This window comes from Morus notabilis, unplaced genomic scaffold, assembly GCF_000414095.1.
Source record: "Morus notabilis unplaced genomic scaffold, ASM41409v2 Scaffold78, whole genome shotgun sequence".
In the NCBI taxonomy this organism is placed as follows: Eukaryota; Viridiplantae; Streptophyta; class Magnoliopsida; order Rosales; family Moraceae; genus Morus; species Morus notabilis.
In genome coordinates, this window is record NW_010367622.1 from 1,312,797 (window position 1) to 1,329,863 (window position 17,067).

A 17,067-nucleotide genomic window follows, 5' to 3' on the forward strand; every position below is an offset into this window, starting at 1 on the left:
CCAGGATGGTGTGTGCTATACAGGAACGATAATGAGACATCGGATCACTTGTTCCTCCACTGCACTTTTCTTTGAAGATATGGTCTAAAATTATAGGGGAGTTCCATTTACAGTGGGCTTTTCCAAGAAGTGCTCCTGATCTAATGGGTGTTGATGTTTTGGGTGATTGGAATAAGAGAACTAAGCGGTTATGGAACATAGTAATCTTAGCTTCTCTTTGGGCGTTGTGGTTGGAAAGGAATAATCGTATCTTTGATGGAGTTGAAAGAGATGTTAGTGATGTCTGGGATTGCGTAATTTACTGGGTGGCGTTGTGGACTTTGCAAGATAAAGAAATCAAGGCTTTTTCATTCTTGGATTCCTAAGGGGATGGGACTTAATTTTGTTATACTTATGTTGTCCCTATTGTGGTTTTTGTTTGTTAAGTACTTTTGCTTTTGACTGTTTTGTTTGGTTTGAGGACCCCTTGCCCTCTGGTGTTTTTATTTTCATTATTAATAAAATTCTCGTTTCTTATCTCAAAAAAAAAAAAAAAAAAAAGAATGAAAAGGAGAAGTTTTCAGTTAGGCATCCACTTACCAAAAAAAGAAAGTTGATCAATAAAAGTTGTTTTCTTATAAATAAAAAAAAAAAAAAAGTTGGGCATCCACTTACCGATAGCACGTTCTTCAGCAGAGATGCACAATTAATCACTAGTGTGAGGGTGACTCCAGATAACATGGATATAAAAGGATAACTTGACAGCAACAATATCGTAACAACCTTAACATGGATGGAACCAAGGACCGACTTGAGAATGAATTCCATAAAAATATGAGGGACAAAAATGCTAACATATGAAGAATGTAAAAAACATACAGCTCCAGTTCGAGAAACCATTACGGGCCCGAAAGTCCTCTCAAACATTGGGTAGAAAAGCAACTGAAAGAGTAGCAGGCCAAATCCTGGAAGATTGTAAAAGAATATCAAAATTTGGAGTATACAACAAGAAAGGATGTTACTATATATTTGTGTGCATTTGAATTTGTTAGTTTGTGTATTCTCTTTTGTAATTTTTTATGGAATTGAACTACTAAAAAAATAAATGTAAAAGAACAAAAACTGAGGGGACGAGAACGACCCCAGAAAGGAACGACCACAACCCAGAAAGATAGATTTTTTTAACTTAAATGGAAAGACTCTAAGGATATATATCCTTAGCGCCATTTAAAGTAGAAGAAATAGTAAAGCCAGATACTCTGATCCTCTCTCTCTTTCCACCCAAAGAACCCAAAACAAAAACGAAACAAGACACTTCCACAAAACTTAAAGAGCGCTATGATTGCGTTATTAAAGAATCTACTATATATACACATGCACATATATCCACCAAAAAGAATATGTGCTGTTTTTCTGATGATTCCTCGTGCTTTCACAAAACGTTCTCAGGTGGATTGCTGAAATCATCGGTCTCGAACTAGATGCAGTTTTTCCACTAGAAAAAACCTTGGCTGGTAATGATAATTACTTTGAGCAGTAAGGGAAAGAAAAGAATGCTTTCCCTTAGACAGCAGATGACACATACGATGGATGATTTTCTAACAAATAGCTTGCACTATCAAACAAATAATTTACTCTGAGAAGGTAACTCAACCCATTGTGTAGGTTAAATCATCATGAATTGAAGCTTTCCAACCTGCCTCCTCCAGGAGACCAATGGTTTCTTTTTCCATTTTGACTAACCTTTCAATAGAGTATAGACACACAATGCCTTTATTCTGTTCAGATTCTTTTGCTTGGTTGATATTGTTTAAAAACCTCGTCTTGAAAAGAAAAAAAAGGTACAACTGGAATAGAATAATTTCATGGATAAGAAATTATATAGCCATGTACCAGAAATTGCGAGAACTTCACCCACATCTGAACTTGAGTAGCTTAATCCTCCATACTTTTTAGGACTGACAGCCCATAATGGAAAAATCTGAAAAACAGTGCCAAAGATGGAAAAATAAGAATCATATTAGATCGTAAGTTCAAGGAAGTTAAGTGGAAGAAAATTTTATTACCTCTGCGTAAGCCATGTCGTGAAGTTGGAAGACACAATACACTATAATTGAGGACATCAGGGGCCAGTTCTTAAGAAGACTTTGTTGAGAAGTTGGACAGGTATCCTCAGATTCTTGCAAATTTCCTTTAGGATTAGCCCCGTGTCTGATGGAGTCCGATGAATTACTGAATTCTTCATGCTCTTCATCATTTTTAGTATGGACGTCAAGTGTTTCCTGAAACCATCCACATATTATTTAGCCTCCAAGTTTGATATTGAAGGTCGAATATAACAAGCATGGAAGGCATTGCATTTGGAATTGTATATTAACATCACAATTTTAACACAGAAATAGGGTTAAAATTATCCTAAGGTTATGTAGCACCAAAAAATGAAGCGCATAAATAGAATGTCAATGGGGGAAAATAGCATGTGCAACTTATAAATTTCTAAGTTTAGCCAAAAAAAATTGTAAATTTCTCATTATACGCAGTCTTTACTAATCTCTCTGTACCTTCTTTTTTTGTTTTTCTTTGTATGAATTTGCTTATGGAGGATTCCTTATTGGGTTTTCTTTTAATAATCGATAGAATGGTTCTATTCCTAATAACCCATTCATAGTTTCGGCTAAAAGATCTTAATATTTAAGTATCCCCACCACTCTTTGTTGACAAAAAAGAGTCTTAAACTCACTTATTATTTCCTTTCAGTTTGCACAAGGCTATCAGAATATTCTCGAAGAGCATTGCCATTATTTTCTTTAAGTAGCAAAAGCTATTAATGTGCCAAATTCATGCCTCTGCTAACATTTTGATTTTCCTTCAGATCTCTACTTTGTTATTGTAAATTCCAACAAATTCAAGTAACCATTCTTATAGAAAGGATAAAACTCGGATGTTCGGAAAACAATAAGAATTGCCTTGAGAAACAGGAACAATGTCAATCAATGCAGGTGAGTAAATCTTCTCCATTGGGATTTAAAGTTCATACAATTGCTTTGCCTACTTGCCTCTTGGGCGAGGTGAAATATTGCTAGACCAAATATGCTGACCAAATTGACTGTGAGCGATATAATTGTGGTTTTTTCAGATGCTTTAGGTTTTTTTTTTTTTTTTTTTTTTTTTTTTTTTTTTTTTTTTTTGTTGGTTTATAATCTCTTATAGCTGATCAAACATTGTGTACAATATTAGTGAGGATGAGGATCTCCAAAAATCAGCAGTAAACAGATTACAAAATGTTGAAATGATTAAATGTCTTGAGATGGAGCTATTAACATACCGGCATCCAACAGCTCATAAAAGCCACAGCCAGAGCAAAGACCGATATCGACAAGCAAGGTAAGAGGTACGGAAACCTGAATTTCACAAGTTTCAGAAGTAACAGAAAAAGTATGGATAAGCCAATAATCATAAAACAATACTTACAGATAAAACTAAACGACTAATGCTTACCTCCCAAACAGAGATTCTTTAGAAAATATTTTTGGAAACTTCTCTGCAGGCTACGGGACAAATTAATCAAAAACAAAATCATAAACCATGTTATATATAAATAAAAACAGAATAAAAAAAAAAAAGTCAATTTTTTTTTGTTGAAAAGAAACGATCTTTATTAAATTATAATCTGAACGCAGTTTAAATGAATCTGCCTTGCTTTATTAATCGAAAGAAAGTTAACTTAAATAGACTAGGGCTTGAATACCGAGTCCATTATCTTCTCTAAGATAATCTATCCTATCCGAATTCAAATACTAATTGATAATTCCTAATCCAAATAACCGGAAATAATAAACTAAATAATAAAGATAAATAATAAAGATAACTATTCGACTTATTCAACCTATCTCTAAAAGATCTTATCTGCTAACACTCCCCCTCAAGTTTGGCCGTAGATATCAATAAGCCTAAGCTTGCCTACAAAATACTCGAACGTTGGTCCAGAAAGTCCTTTGGTGAGTATATCCGCAACTTGTTATCCTGTAGGAATGTACTCAATGCTGATGATTCCCTTCTCTAGTTTTTCAGTAATAAAGTGTCTATCCACCTCCACATGTTTGGTTCTATCATGATGGACTGGGTTGTGTGCTATGCTGATAGTAGCCTTATTATCACAGTAGAGCTGCATAGGAAACTCACAAATGATCTTCAACTCTTCTAGCAACCGTTTCAACCAAATTGCTTTGCAGATGCCATGAGCCCTGGCTCTGTATTCAGCTTCAGCGCTGCTTCTTGCTACTACGGACTGTTTTTTACTGCGCCAAGTCACCAAGTTTCCCCCAAAGGCGTGTGCAATATCCGGATGTTGATTTCCTATCTTCAACAGAACCGGCCCAATCGGCATCAGTGAAGATTTCCACTCTCCTGTTTTCTTCTTTTCCAAAAAATAATCCTCTTCCCGGAGTTTTTTTGAGATATCTCAATATCCGATAAATAGCCTCGAAGTGTCCTTGGCGCAGTGAATGCATTTGTTGGCTTACCACACTAATTGCAAAGGCGATGTCCGGTCTTGTATGTGAGAGGTATATCAGTTTTCCCACTAGTCGTTGATATCTTTCTCTATCAGCCATCTCTCCACCAATTGCTTTTGCCTTGCCTCCTTGTTCAATTGGAGTTTCTATCGGTTTGCACCCCAGCATACCCGTTTCTTGCAATAGGTCTAGTGTATACTTCCTTTGGGATATGTTGATCCCACTTTTGCTTCTTGCAACTTCCATCCCCAAGAAATATCTCAGCGTACCGAGATTTTTAACTTCAAACTCCTCAGCCATCAACCTTTTAATTTCTTCAAAGTTGTCCCCAGTAAATATTATATCATCTACATATACTATTAGGACTGTGATCTTTCCATCTAATGAGTGCTTAACAAACAACATGTGATCGGTTTGTCCTTGTGAGTATCTGTGGCTTTTGATCACCTTTGAAAATCTATCAAACCATGTGCGCGGAGATTGTTTCAGTCCATATAGCGATTTCCTCAGTTTGCACACCATCTTGTTTCTCTTACCCTCTTCAAACCCGGGTGGTAGGCTCATATACACTTCTTCCTCCAATTCACCATTTAAAAAAGCATTCTTCACGTCAAATTGAACCAGAGGCCAATCCAGATTTGCCGCTAATGATAGAAGGACTCTTATTGTGTTGAACTTTGCAACTGGGGCAAATGTCTCAGTGTAATCGATTCCATAGGTTTGTGTAAAACCTTTTGCAACGAGCCGTGCTTTGTACCTTTCTATTGATCCATCCGGTTTGAATTGGACAGTGAATACCCATTTGCATCCGACCACACTCTTGCCTTGTGGTAGTTCAACCACACTCCATGTGTTATTTTTCTCGAGCGCTTGCATCTCTTCAAGTACTGCGTTTTTCCATTCAAGAACAGCTAGAGCTTCTTCTATTGACCTGGGAATATTGACACTAGACAACTTTGTGGTGAAGGCGCGGAAACATGGAGACAAATTATCATATGACACAAATTTGGATATGGGATGTTGTGTACATGTTCTAACACCTTTCCTATGGGCAATTGATATATCTAGCGTTTCACAAGTGTCTTCGGAATTACCTAGATCTGAGGAAGTAGTTCCTAGCATTGGTTCGGATTCTGGACAGTGCATGGTGTTCATGAGGGGCATGTTTCCTTGAGAATGTTTTTTCCGAGAGTAAACACGTAGCACTTGTTGATTTGGTCCACTGAGGTCTCTTCCTATTTCTGTTTCGTGAACCGGTACTTGTGTTTGCTGTGGCATTTTTCCAGAGGGTGGTATGATGTTGGAAGTGTTTCTGTTTCGTGAACCGGTACTTGTGTTTGCTGTGGCATTTTTCCAGAGGGTGGTATGATGTTGGAAGTGGTAAGGTTGGATGTGGTGGGTGTAGTTGCAACTGTTTCAGTTGCAGTCTCGGGCAGTGAGGTTATAGGCATAGGTGGAGTTTCGGATATAGGCAGAACAATGGTGTCCCAATCCCATATATGAGCTTCTTGATCATGATTCTCCCCCTGAAGCGAATTGGGGGAATAATATGGCATGTCTTCGAAGAAGATGACATCACGTGAGATAAACATTTTCTTTGCTTAGGATAGTAGCATCGGTATCCTTTCTGGGTAGGAGAATAGCCGAGAAAGATAGTCTTAAGTGCTCGAGGCAAGTTTGGTTCGGTTTTGGGGATGAATATGGACAAAAGTAGTGCAGCCAAACATCTTGAGCGGAAGGTTATTTATGGTTTTAAGATGTGGATAGGTCTTTGTGAACTGGGATAATGGGGAATGGAATTTTAAGGTGCGAGTAGGTAGGCGGTTTATAAGAAACGCAGCAGTTAAGATAGCATCTCCCCATAGGTATTTGGGAACATTCGTTGTAAACATGAGTGCGCGAGCTACTTCCAATAAGTGCTTGTTTTTCCTTTCCGATACTTCGTTTTGCTGCGGGGTATCAACACATGAACTGTGATGAATGATTCCTTGTTGTAGCAAGTACTCTCCCAAGATAGACTGAAAGTATTCTCTCCCGTTATCTGTTCTCAATACACATACCTTTTTCTGAAACTGGGTTTGGATCATGTTATTGAAATTTCGGAACACTTCGGAACACTTGGCAGGTTTCTAATTTTTCTTGAAGAAGGTATACCCAAGTTGTTCGTGTGTGATCATCAATAAACGTCACAAACCATCTTTTTCCATTTGTTGTGGTAATCCTTGACGGTCCCCAGATATCACTATGAATTAAAGCAAATGGGCTAGAGGACATATAAGGTTTGGGAGAAAATGGTACCCGAGTGTGTTTCGCATATTGACAAATATCACAATGAAAAGAAGTACTTTTATTCTTAAATAAGGGTGGTAATAAATGTTTTAAATATAAAAAATTAGGGTGGCCAAGTCTATGATGCCACAACATTATTTCCCTATTACTAGAAACAGAAACTGATGAAACTCCGGATGCAAATGCTTGTTGACTCTCACTCTCTATGTCCTCATGGTAATAAAGCCCCTTATGAACTCTAGCACTGCCAATCGTCCTCCCCGATGATAGGTCCCCGATGATAGGTCCTGAAAATAACATTTAGAAGGGTGAAAAATAGCAACACAGTTATTATCACAAGTGAGTTTACTTGTGGATAACAAATTGCATCTTAAGGTAGGAACATGAAGAACCGACTCAAGTGTTAAGTCTTTGGATACTTGTATTGACCCTATTCCGGCAACCAAGGATAAGGATCCATCTACAATTTTTACTTTAACAGGACTATGACTAGGGGTATAAGAGAGGAAAAAATCAAAGACACCTGTCATGTGGTCGAAGGCACCAGAATCAATGATCCATGGTTCCTTAGAGTGGAAGGTAGACTTAAAGGATGAGTGAAAGTTACCAATCTAGGCTACAGAACAGGATCCGGGATTTAGAGTTGACGAGGATGAGGCAGGTGATTGGTTGAGGCGATAGAGTTGCTCAATCTGTTCTTTGCTAAACGGAAGGGATTTCTGGTTTTCTGTTGTTGCTCCTTTGTCTTGGTTTGATTGAGTTTAAAGCACTCGTCTTTCATTCTGTCTTCGGCGAACCCAATTTGCGGGTTTACCATGAATTTTCCAGCATGTGTCACGTGAATGTCCTTGTCGATTATAATGGTCACACCACATTCGTTCTCCTCGCTGTGGGTTTCTAGACTCACTATTGTTCCTTATTGGTTGTGCAGTATTCTTGATTGCCAGAGCCGAGCCCTCTGTTGATGCTCCACCGGATGTTTCTTCCTCTGACAACATGACCTCTCGGCGATTCTCTTCTCTACGAACCTCGGCAAAGGCTTCTTCAGTTGTTGGGAATGGTATTCTGCTTAAAACACGGCCCCTGACTTCGTCAAGATCCCGATTCAATCCTGCAAGAAAATTAAATACCCGTTCTTTTTCAAGAGTCTGTCTTTGCTTTACATTGCACGTAGGACAGACCGAATCTTCTTCTAGGAAAAGATCCAATTCCTGCCAATTGTCTTGCAGATTGGTGAAGTACTCGGTAACCGATTTGGTTCTTTGCTTCATCTCCTTCAGTTTTGTGCGAATTTTGAAAACCTGTGAGGCATTGCCAAGATCGGAATATGTTCTTTTTGCAGTATCCCATACGTCTTTAGCAATAGGAAGAAAGAGACATCGGCGGCTGATCATGGGCTCCATGGAGTTGATAAGCCATGCGTGTACAATCGAGTTTTTGGCAAACCACTTTTTGTATGTAGAGTCAGTCGGTGCTGGAGCTTTAGCTTCACCAGTGATGTATTCGAATTTTCCCCTGCCACAGATCACAATCTTTACTGACTGAGACCATTGAAGATAATTTTTTTCATTGAGTTTGTGAGCCGTAATTTGGAGAGAGTTATTGTCTCCACCTTAAAACGCCGTGACGAACTGATCGGCGTGAGTTTTATCGGAGTTTTCTGATTTGGAATCATCTCCATGTGAGGACCCCATCATGGCTGTTTTTGCCATTGAAATATTCAGAGTTCAAGGCTCTGATACCATGAACACAGTTTAAATAAATCTGCCTTGCTTTATTAATCGAAAGAAAGTTAACTTAAATAGACTAGGGCTTGAATACAGAGTCCATTATCTTCTCTAAGATAATCTATCCTATTTGAATTCAAATACTAATTGATAATTCCTAATCCAAATAACCGGAAATAATAAACTAAATAATAAAGATAACTATTTGACTTATTCAACCTATCTCTAAAAGATCTTATCTGCTAACATAATCAATGGCCAAACAAGCAAACTAGGATAGGGCACATAAAAAAGGAGCCCAACTCCTAATAAATCTGAAAAGTTTGGTCTACCAAATTTGTCCCTATACACCCACAAAGCAACTCAATACCGAATTTTATCCCAAAGAATAGACCCAACCTAAGATTCTGTTGTTCCTTTCTAACCATAAGCACCAAAAAATAGCTAAAATTGTAGCCCTCCATAAAATCAAGCCCCTTTGACTGAAGCTTGAAGGAGGAGAAAGAACCAGCATCGCTAAACAACTTCAAGGCATGACCCATGAGAAACCAAACTCCCTTAGCCCTCAATATACATAGTGGCAAAGTGTTAGGAACCTGATTCTCACAGCTCAATTTTCACACAAAAGAACAAAAATAGAAGACAATCAGAGTAGTTTTATTGATCATCACCAACACTAGCTCATAGAATTTTACAGCCAAACTAAGAAAAACGTAAAGAAAGCTTAGGATAGACTGGAGTATTCGAGGACTCCGGAGAACTCCTAACTTTGATGGTATTCGAGAGACCATCAGCTCTCCCTAATCTTAGTCTCCCAAAACTCTCAAAATCACAGCCTACCCTAGTGTGCTACTAAGCCCTTTATTTATACTAATTCCTACTAACTATACCAACCCACTAGCCAAACAAGTTCCCAAGTCATTAACAGATCATAACATTACCCCCGCCCCAAAGAAACACCTTGTCCTCAAGGTGTTAAGTAATCCCAGCCGTGTGACTCCACTTCCTTCCAATCTTGATGAGCTTGGATCTTGGAACGTCGAACGGAATGATTCGTACAGAACTTGCTTCAAATGTTCTTGTTAACTCTATTTTTTCAACTTCACACTTTTGTTTGGAGCTGAAATTAAGAACCACTTTAAAGGCAGCGAAACCATGAAGCTCGGCCTCAAAATCATCCTTGTAGCAATGGAAGACCTTGTTGGTCAGCTCAAACAATTCATTTATAACAAAAACCTTCCTCCCACAAGCGTTATCTTGCTACAGTGCACGTTCCACCACGCCAGAGAAAGCTGCCTTGTTGTTTGTCAAAACATCAACAATGGAGGGCAGCTGCAAGTGTACACTCTCCATTCCTTTGTCAACAGCTCCAGAATTGCTGCAAACAGAATCAAATTCATCTTTTAAAATACAAGAATGGACTCCACTGTTAACTTCTTTCACTGGTGCAGAAAGCTTCGACTCTATAGTAACATCCTTGGAAAATTTTAATGTCATTGACATCTTGTTTCCCATATCTTGAAGCCCCTCATTACTAGCACCAGATTGAAAATCAACTTCCTTTTCAATGCCTTAGTCCACCTTGCCCTCAAAATTCTTCATAGTCAAGTCTCCTTGAACATCCATTTGATCTGAAACATATGTTGTTTGAGCTGGAAGCAACCTGGTTGAACTGCCTACCACTTGCTCTTTATCGACTTCTAATTTTGTAATGACAACTCTCTAAAACCGAATTCGAAATCTCTTTCCCAAGTCTAGCAAGTACCTTGAATTGTCGTCTACAGTCAGCCATAATATCCTCTTGATGTTTCACCAAGAAACTCTCATGTAAGGCCTCGTCGGATGACAATCTGAAATGCTTAAGCAGATGAGTCTTCAATTCATTCCAACTATAGAACGGGCAACGAGCATCCTGCCATTGATACCAAGCCAAAGCATCACCTTTCATAGCCATTTCAGCAGCTTGGATTTTCTAACTATTCGTCATTCTATAGAACAAAAAGTATCGTTCAGCTCTAAAAACCCATCCATCAGGGTCTTCTCCGGCAAAAAATGGCATATCCATTCGCTGAAATCGTTGATCCGTTCGGCCCTCCCATAGGGTGTCGTGCCACCTTTCCCTCTCCCTACTCGAAACCCTTAGATTGATTTTGACTCCCAATCGAGAAGACCCAACTCGCTCTCTCAAATCAGATTGTAAAACCCAATCTCCTTCACCCAACTCAGATCGCCCAGACCTAGCCCTATTCATGCCAAAACTTGAAGATCCAGTCCATATATGGCTATAATTGGCTATAATCTTGCTATAAATTCGAGGCCCAACCCAAACATCACCGGTATCAGTCTTAATCACATCAGAATCGCAAAACCCAGACCAAGGGCCACCGGAATTTCAGGACCCAACCCTAATTTCGCCGGAGTCCGCCCAAATCGGGCCGAACTTGCGTGACCCAGTCCGAATTCGGCCGGAATTAGCCTCAAAAGCACCGGAATTGTGACACCTGGTCCAAATCCAACCGGAATCACCTTCGAACGCACCGGGATCGCGAAACCCAACCCCATCTCTATGCTCGATCCTGTCACGAATCTATTGTCGTTCACTTTAGATCTAGTTGATCTAGCTCCGGGTCGCAAAAAATCGCTCCAAACAGTTCGCATCTCCACCTGTGTCCCACGCTGGCGTGAATTGCCCATCTCAGGTCGAATCTCTGGCGTCGTTCGCCGGCGTTGGATTTGCAGACCAGTTCGCATCAGCCAGGGTCGTCGTTCTTCTCAGATTTGAACGTCTCAGCACCAGATCGCGACATATGGCTCTAATCTTCGTCAATCTCGCGCAATTCCAGATCTGGCTATCTTCCCTCCGTCGTCGCTCACCGGCGCATTTTGTACAGTCGGCGGCTCTGGTTCTCGAAACCCCACGATTCCAGACTCTTCTCACCTGTTTTTTTGTAATATTTTTTTTCCACAGTTTTTTTTTTCGAGAATCGATTGCTTTGATACCAAATTGTTAGGAACCTGATTCTCACAGCTCAATTTTCACACAAAAGAACAAAAATAGAAGACAATCAGAGTAGTTTTATTGATCATCACCAATACTAGCTCATAGAATTTTACAACCAAACTAAGAAAAACGTAAAGAAAGCTTAGGATAGACTGGAGTATTCGAGGACTCCGGAGAACTCCTAATTTTGATGGTATTCGAGAGACCACTAGCTCTCCCTAATCTTAGTCTCCCAAAACTCTCAAAATCACAGCCTACCCTAGTGAGCTACTAAGCCCTTTATTTATACTAATTCCTACTAACTATACCAGCCCACTAACCAAACAAGTTCCCAAGTTATTAACGGATCCTAACATTAGTTAGGTACCTAGGTTTTCCACAGCCAAACATACACATATCAATCCTGAAATTGACAAGGAATTGAATAGAAATAAGGGAATTCTTTTATTGAAAACCACTAGCCAATCTGCAATTACACTACCAAGCACTACTAAACGGAAATGTAAAGGATAGAACGAAGAATTCGAGTACTCCGGGGACTCCTAATTTGGTGGTATTCGAGAGACCACCGCTCTCCCTAATCTCAGTCTCCCAAAACTCTCAAAATCACAGCATGCCTCAAGTGAGCTACTCAGCCCTTTATTTATACTAATTCTTACTAACTCTACTAGCCCACTAACCAAACAAGTTCCCAAGTTTACGGATCCTAACATTACCCCCGCCCCAAAGAATCACCTTGTCCCCAAGGTGAAAACTAAAAAATAAAATTGAAAAATAACATCTAAATGATCAAGAACAAAAGACTGCTAATTCCTTGATTGGAGAGTCTGAATTGTTGCTGTCCCTGTAAATCACATCTTCCAGTTGGAGCCAATCAATTATTGTCTTCTCTGTTTTCTTGGTATCTTAGAAAGCAACCACAAAGTCTATCAATTCACTTGAAACCCTCTGCGCAAGCTCATTAATGGTCACAAAAACTATTGGCAAATCCATCCTCCTTCCACGGATTTGTCCCCTTCCCCGGTGTACCTCCGGAGTCTCTTGGCAATGGACTCTCTGGGCCTCCCGCCTCTTCCTCCACGGTGCAGCCCCTGGTCTCCACCTCGTCGAGCCCCAAACACGTCCAAATCAGGGCTGGGTTCCCTGTTTCAAGGGTACCCATGCCGCCCCAGCCCTGGAACAAGCCTCTCCTCCTCTAACTCCGGCTCCCACTCCGGTTCCCGTCGCCGACCAAGCTCCGCCGCCCTCTCCCGACAGTCGCAACCTCCTTCCGCCCTCCTCCCGTCGTCGAACAAACCCTCGCGCTGCAGATCCGGACCACCCAGCCCCAGATCGCGACGGAACTCTCACTCCTCCATGAGACTCACGTCTCTCCGGCGCCGGAACTCCCTCTTGAGGCCTCGATCTTCGTGAATCGGCACTTCCTGGCGAAGATCCGCCCGATTCGGCACCTCCACTCCGCCTGGGTCATCGCGATCTAGGCTCTCCTCGTCCCGTAGCTCGCCGTCGCGACCCAAATCAGCCACTCCGGCCATCGGCCGCACCGCCAACAGTGCCTCCATCCTCCGCAGCGCCGCCTGCACGTCTTCCATATGAGTCCGAACCTCCCCCAGTTCACCACGCAGCCCAACCACTTCTTCATGGATCTGCGGAAGATTCTATATCACCACCACGTGGACCGCCTCCTGGACCACCGCCAGCCCCTTTTCCACCGTAGTCACCCTCTCCGGATCTGCTGGTTTAGGTGCCATGGATCAGAGCTCTGATACCAAATTGTTAGGTACTTAGGTTTTCCACAGACAAACATACACATATCAATCCTGAAATTGACAAGGAATTGGATAGAAATAAGGGAATTCTTTTATTGAAAACCACTAACCAATCTCCAATTACACTACCAAACACTACTAAACGGAAATGTAAAGGATAGAACGGAGAATTTGAGTACTCCGGGAACTCCTAATTTGGTGGTATTCGAGAGACCACCGCTCTCCCTAATCTCAGTCTCCCAAAACTCTTAAAATCACAACATACCTCAAGTGAGCTACTCAGCCCTTTATTTATACTAATTCCTACTAACTCTACCAGCCCACTAACCAAACAAGTTTCCAAGTTAACGGATCCTAACACAAAGTAATGCTAGAATTAAAAAGGGGATAAAGGGGTGCCTAGTTCCTTTAAGTTAAAAGGAATGTTTTTTATAATGTTTGGCTATTGTTACATAGGTACAGTGACTTTCTATCTCATGCACAGAGTACACAGACAATTTCACTAAAATTTGTCCCCTTTTTCCACCATCTCATAGCAAAGTAGTTGCAAATCTCCTCGCACATAATTGCTAAACCAAAATAATTTTTTCTCTCAAATAGTCAGTCATGTCAGTACCACGGGTATATGATATTGAGCAATAAAGCCACTATTCTTTTTCTAAGTAAGGAACAAACCCCAGATAAGATAAGAACAGTACCTGTGCAAGGAAACCTCCAAGAGCTGGACCAATGACTAATCCGAGTCCCCATGATGTGCTGATCTAAACAATTAATCTTCCTATTATCACAAGAACCACGGCATAAAAGCTTAAATTAACACAAGGGGAGGTTCTTACCAGTGACATTCCGAAAGCTTGGTATTCTTCACGGCAAATTTCTGAAGCATATGCCTGAAAAGATAGTGTAATTAAATCAGAATGAGTTTTTACCTGTTCACAGCTTTACTTTAGAGAGGAAAGCTCTTCCTCTTCATATAATTATTTTTTGATAATAAATACATAGTTTCATGTTTCAAAAAAAAAAAAACAAAAAAAAAAAAGATAGCTTAATCAAATCGCTTTAACTGCGTATCTGAGGCAGCAATAAATAAATAAATAAATAAATCTGAAATTAGAAAGTTGCAAGCTACATATTCAAAATAGAAATATCAACGGTAGCCTATTCAGCATGAATGGGTTCCTCCAAACCAAGACAAATAATATTCAGCCAAACTGAAACATCACGGCTCCCTTCTACATCTAACATGTAGCACAGTTAGTAGAAATCTAATTGGCAGGAGCCAATGTACATATATATATAACAACGAGGCAAAAAAGGCGCAGGTAAGAAAGTTTATATATGACCAAATTCTTTTGACATGACAAGAAGAGCGTATCTAAAGCTGCAAGTTTTATTGAATTCAGTCCTCTTTTTTCTTTTATATATACCATTAAAGACATTTGTTCCACCGAACAGGAGATATGTTCTAACTTGTTTTGCTACATTAAGGAATTAGCATATAAATAATTCCACCAAACAGGAGAATACACCCACCCACCCACCCACATTTCTACATCTGTGGTTTACTCAACTTCTTAAACATGCATTTAAAATACAACCAAAACAAAATCTAATTCTATAATCAAACAAAGTAAAACTCCAAATTTGTATTTCTAAGAAATTAAATTCACATTAAGGCCTACCTTGATTGGCCCAAGTATACCACACAAACTACCAAGCAGAAACCTCATAGAAACTGCCATCCAAAAGTTTGTACTAAGTCCAAAAAGTGTATTGAAAATTACCCTGAGACAATAACCATCAGCATCATCAGAATCACCATCATGAAAAACAAAAAGGAAAAACCAGAGAGAGAGAGAGAGAGAGAGATGGAAATGGAACATTGACAAGAGAAGTAGAAACTTCATCAAGGTACAACAGAAAGAGCTGAAAAAAGTACTAACACTGCAAGTGTGCCAAACATTATCACAGGTTTACGGCCATATCGATCAGCTATCATTCCCCAAAGAATAGAAGTCAAAAATCTTCCAAACATGAACGCGGATCCTTCACAGAATAAATGATATCATAAGGACGAAAATCTTAGAGATGAACTTTTTTCTTTTTTTCCATGTAAAGATAATGTTTGTACATCGAGTAGTAAACAAGCTCACCCACAAAACCAGCATAGAAGCCAATATCCTCCTCCCTTTTTGCAATATGGAAATCCCTTATCTGTAGACCGCATACACCATATGAATAGCAAGTAATATAAATTTAAATGAAATAGCATCTAAAATATAAATAAAGTTCATTCAAACATAAGTATTTGCATATTCAAAAGTGCCAGTCATCAAATTTAATCTTTGCACAATGTTTTAAATTTGTCAATTGAAAAGTAATAGTGCAGCATGATGTAGAAAAGAGCTACTCGCTAATTTCCAAAATTCATTCAGTCAGAAGTTTTATCATGATTGGTACACTTTGAACAAAGGAAGACAAATGATTCCTACCCGGCATGACTGCTTATTCTACATAACGAATTAATAGTGAGAATTTGTGTAATTCACCCCATGATATAACAGATCTACAACACTTTAGAAGTTTTGCAAAAAGGCATACTCACCATGAAATACAGGAAAGGGAAAAGAGACGATATCGGCAAAGCTACAAAATTTTAGCCACAAAAGACGACATGTCAGGTAAAAATTCATAGGTCAAAGTAATCATGGTGGAATGAAGCGCATAGTCGCTTCTAAAAACAGAGGTACATAGAAACAATTACTTTTAAAATGTAGATGGAAAGACATTAATGAAGCTTAACATGTACGGTTGTTGTAAATAATGCCACAATAGTACAAAGGAAAAAGAGAAAAGAAAAGTAGAAGAATCGTGAAGGGCCCATTTGGAAGGTATACTCAAATTATGATTTGGGTTCATTGGTGGGAATTTTATGAGAGAAAACTTTTGGAATTCAAACTCTTTGTGAGATAAAAAAACGTTGTAGCAGAATCATGATTTGGGTTTGAGTATACCTTCCAAACAAGCCCAAAGATATCTAGCGTTTAGGAAAGTTGTATTGTCCTTTCACCCTTACCCACTCCAATAAAACAAAATAAAACCAAAAAAAATAAAAAAGAATAGAGGAGTCTTACATCAATAGGACAGGATGATCAAATACGCTAACAAGAAAATTGCAGGACAGCAAAACTTTCAACCTTGCACCAAAATCAACTATGTCATTATCCCTCTCAAAGCATTAAACAAAGCAGGCCAATGAAGTACTTCCACTTCTAGTCATAAAGTTCGCAGGACCTAGAAAAATAGGACACCTCTAACTCCTTTTGTAGCTTTCATACCATCCCATTTAGAAGAGCTAAAGCAATTTGCTTCATCGGCAGCTATGGCGGTACAACTACTATAGCGAAAATGTGGAAACCGGTAGGTTTTTAGAATACCTAGCCGTCTGTCACTCTTCTATTTCATAAGAGGTAATCAGCCTCTTTTATATACAATTAGGTTACAATTAGTTAGAGAAAGAATAGGAAACTAACTCCTAATTTATAGCTAGCTACAAATCAGCAACTAATCTACCATAAAGAGATTACATATATTTCCGAAAATAGAATTTCCTAAACAGTAGGGAATAAACACACTTTTCAACACTCCCCCTCAAGTTGGAGCATGAATGTCAATCATGTCCAACTTGGATAGATGTTCCTCAAACCTGACCCGTGGTAGACCTTTTGTCAGAAAATCAGCAAGTTGTCCTCTAGATGTGATGTAAGGTATGCACACAACCCCTTCTT

General features: G+C 39.4%; 1 protein-coding gene across 2 annotated transcripts in view; it reads right to left on the minus strand.

Moving 5' to 3' along the window:
• Window positions 1-17,067, minus strand: part of LOC21410557 (protein ZINC INDUCED FACILITATOR-LIKE 1) — a 51,168-nt gene that overhangs the window by 27,200 nt on the left and 6,901 nt on the right. For both annotated transcript variants that reach the window (XM_024175367.1, XM_024175366.1), the window contains exons 2-13: window positions 15,885-15,925; window positions 15,433-15,493; window positions 15,223-15,325; window positions 14,962-15,064; window positions 14,116-14,169; window positions 13,978-14,040; window positions 3,478-3,527; window positions 3,305-3,380; window positions 2,046-2,261; window positions 1,873-1,960; window positions 859-944; window positions 655-762 (exon numbers count right to left, since the gene is read on the minus strand). In XM_024175367.1, coding sequence (XP_024031135.1) covers window positions 655-762; window positions 859-944; window positions 1,873-1,960; window positions 2,046-2,261; window positions 3,305-3,380; window positions 3,478-3,527; window positions 13,978-14,040; window positions 14,116-14,169; window positions 14,962-15,064; window positions 15,223-15,325; window positions 15,433-15,493; window positions 15,885-15,925 — 1,049 coding nt within the window. The remainder of the gene's footprint in view (window positions 1-654; window positions 763-858; window positions 945-1,872; window positions 1,961-2,045; window positions 2,262-3,304; window positions 3,381-3,477; window positions 3,528-13,977; window positions 14,041-14,115; window positions 14,170-14,961; window positions 15,065-15,222; window positions 15,326-15,432; window positions 15,494-15,884; window positions 15,926-17,067) is intronic.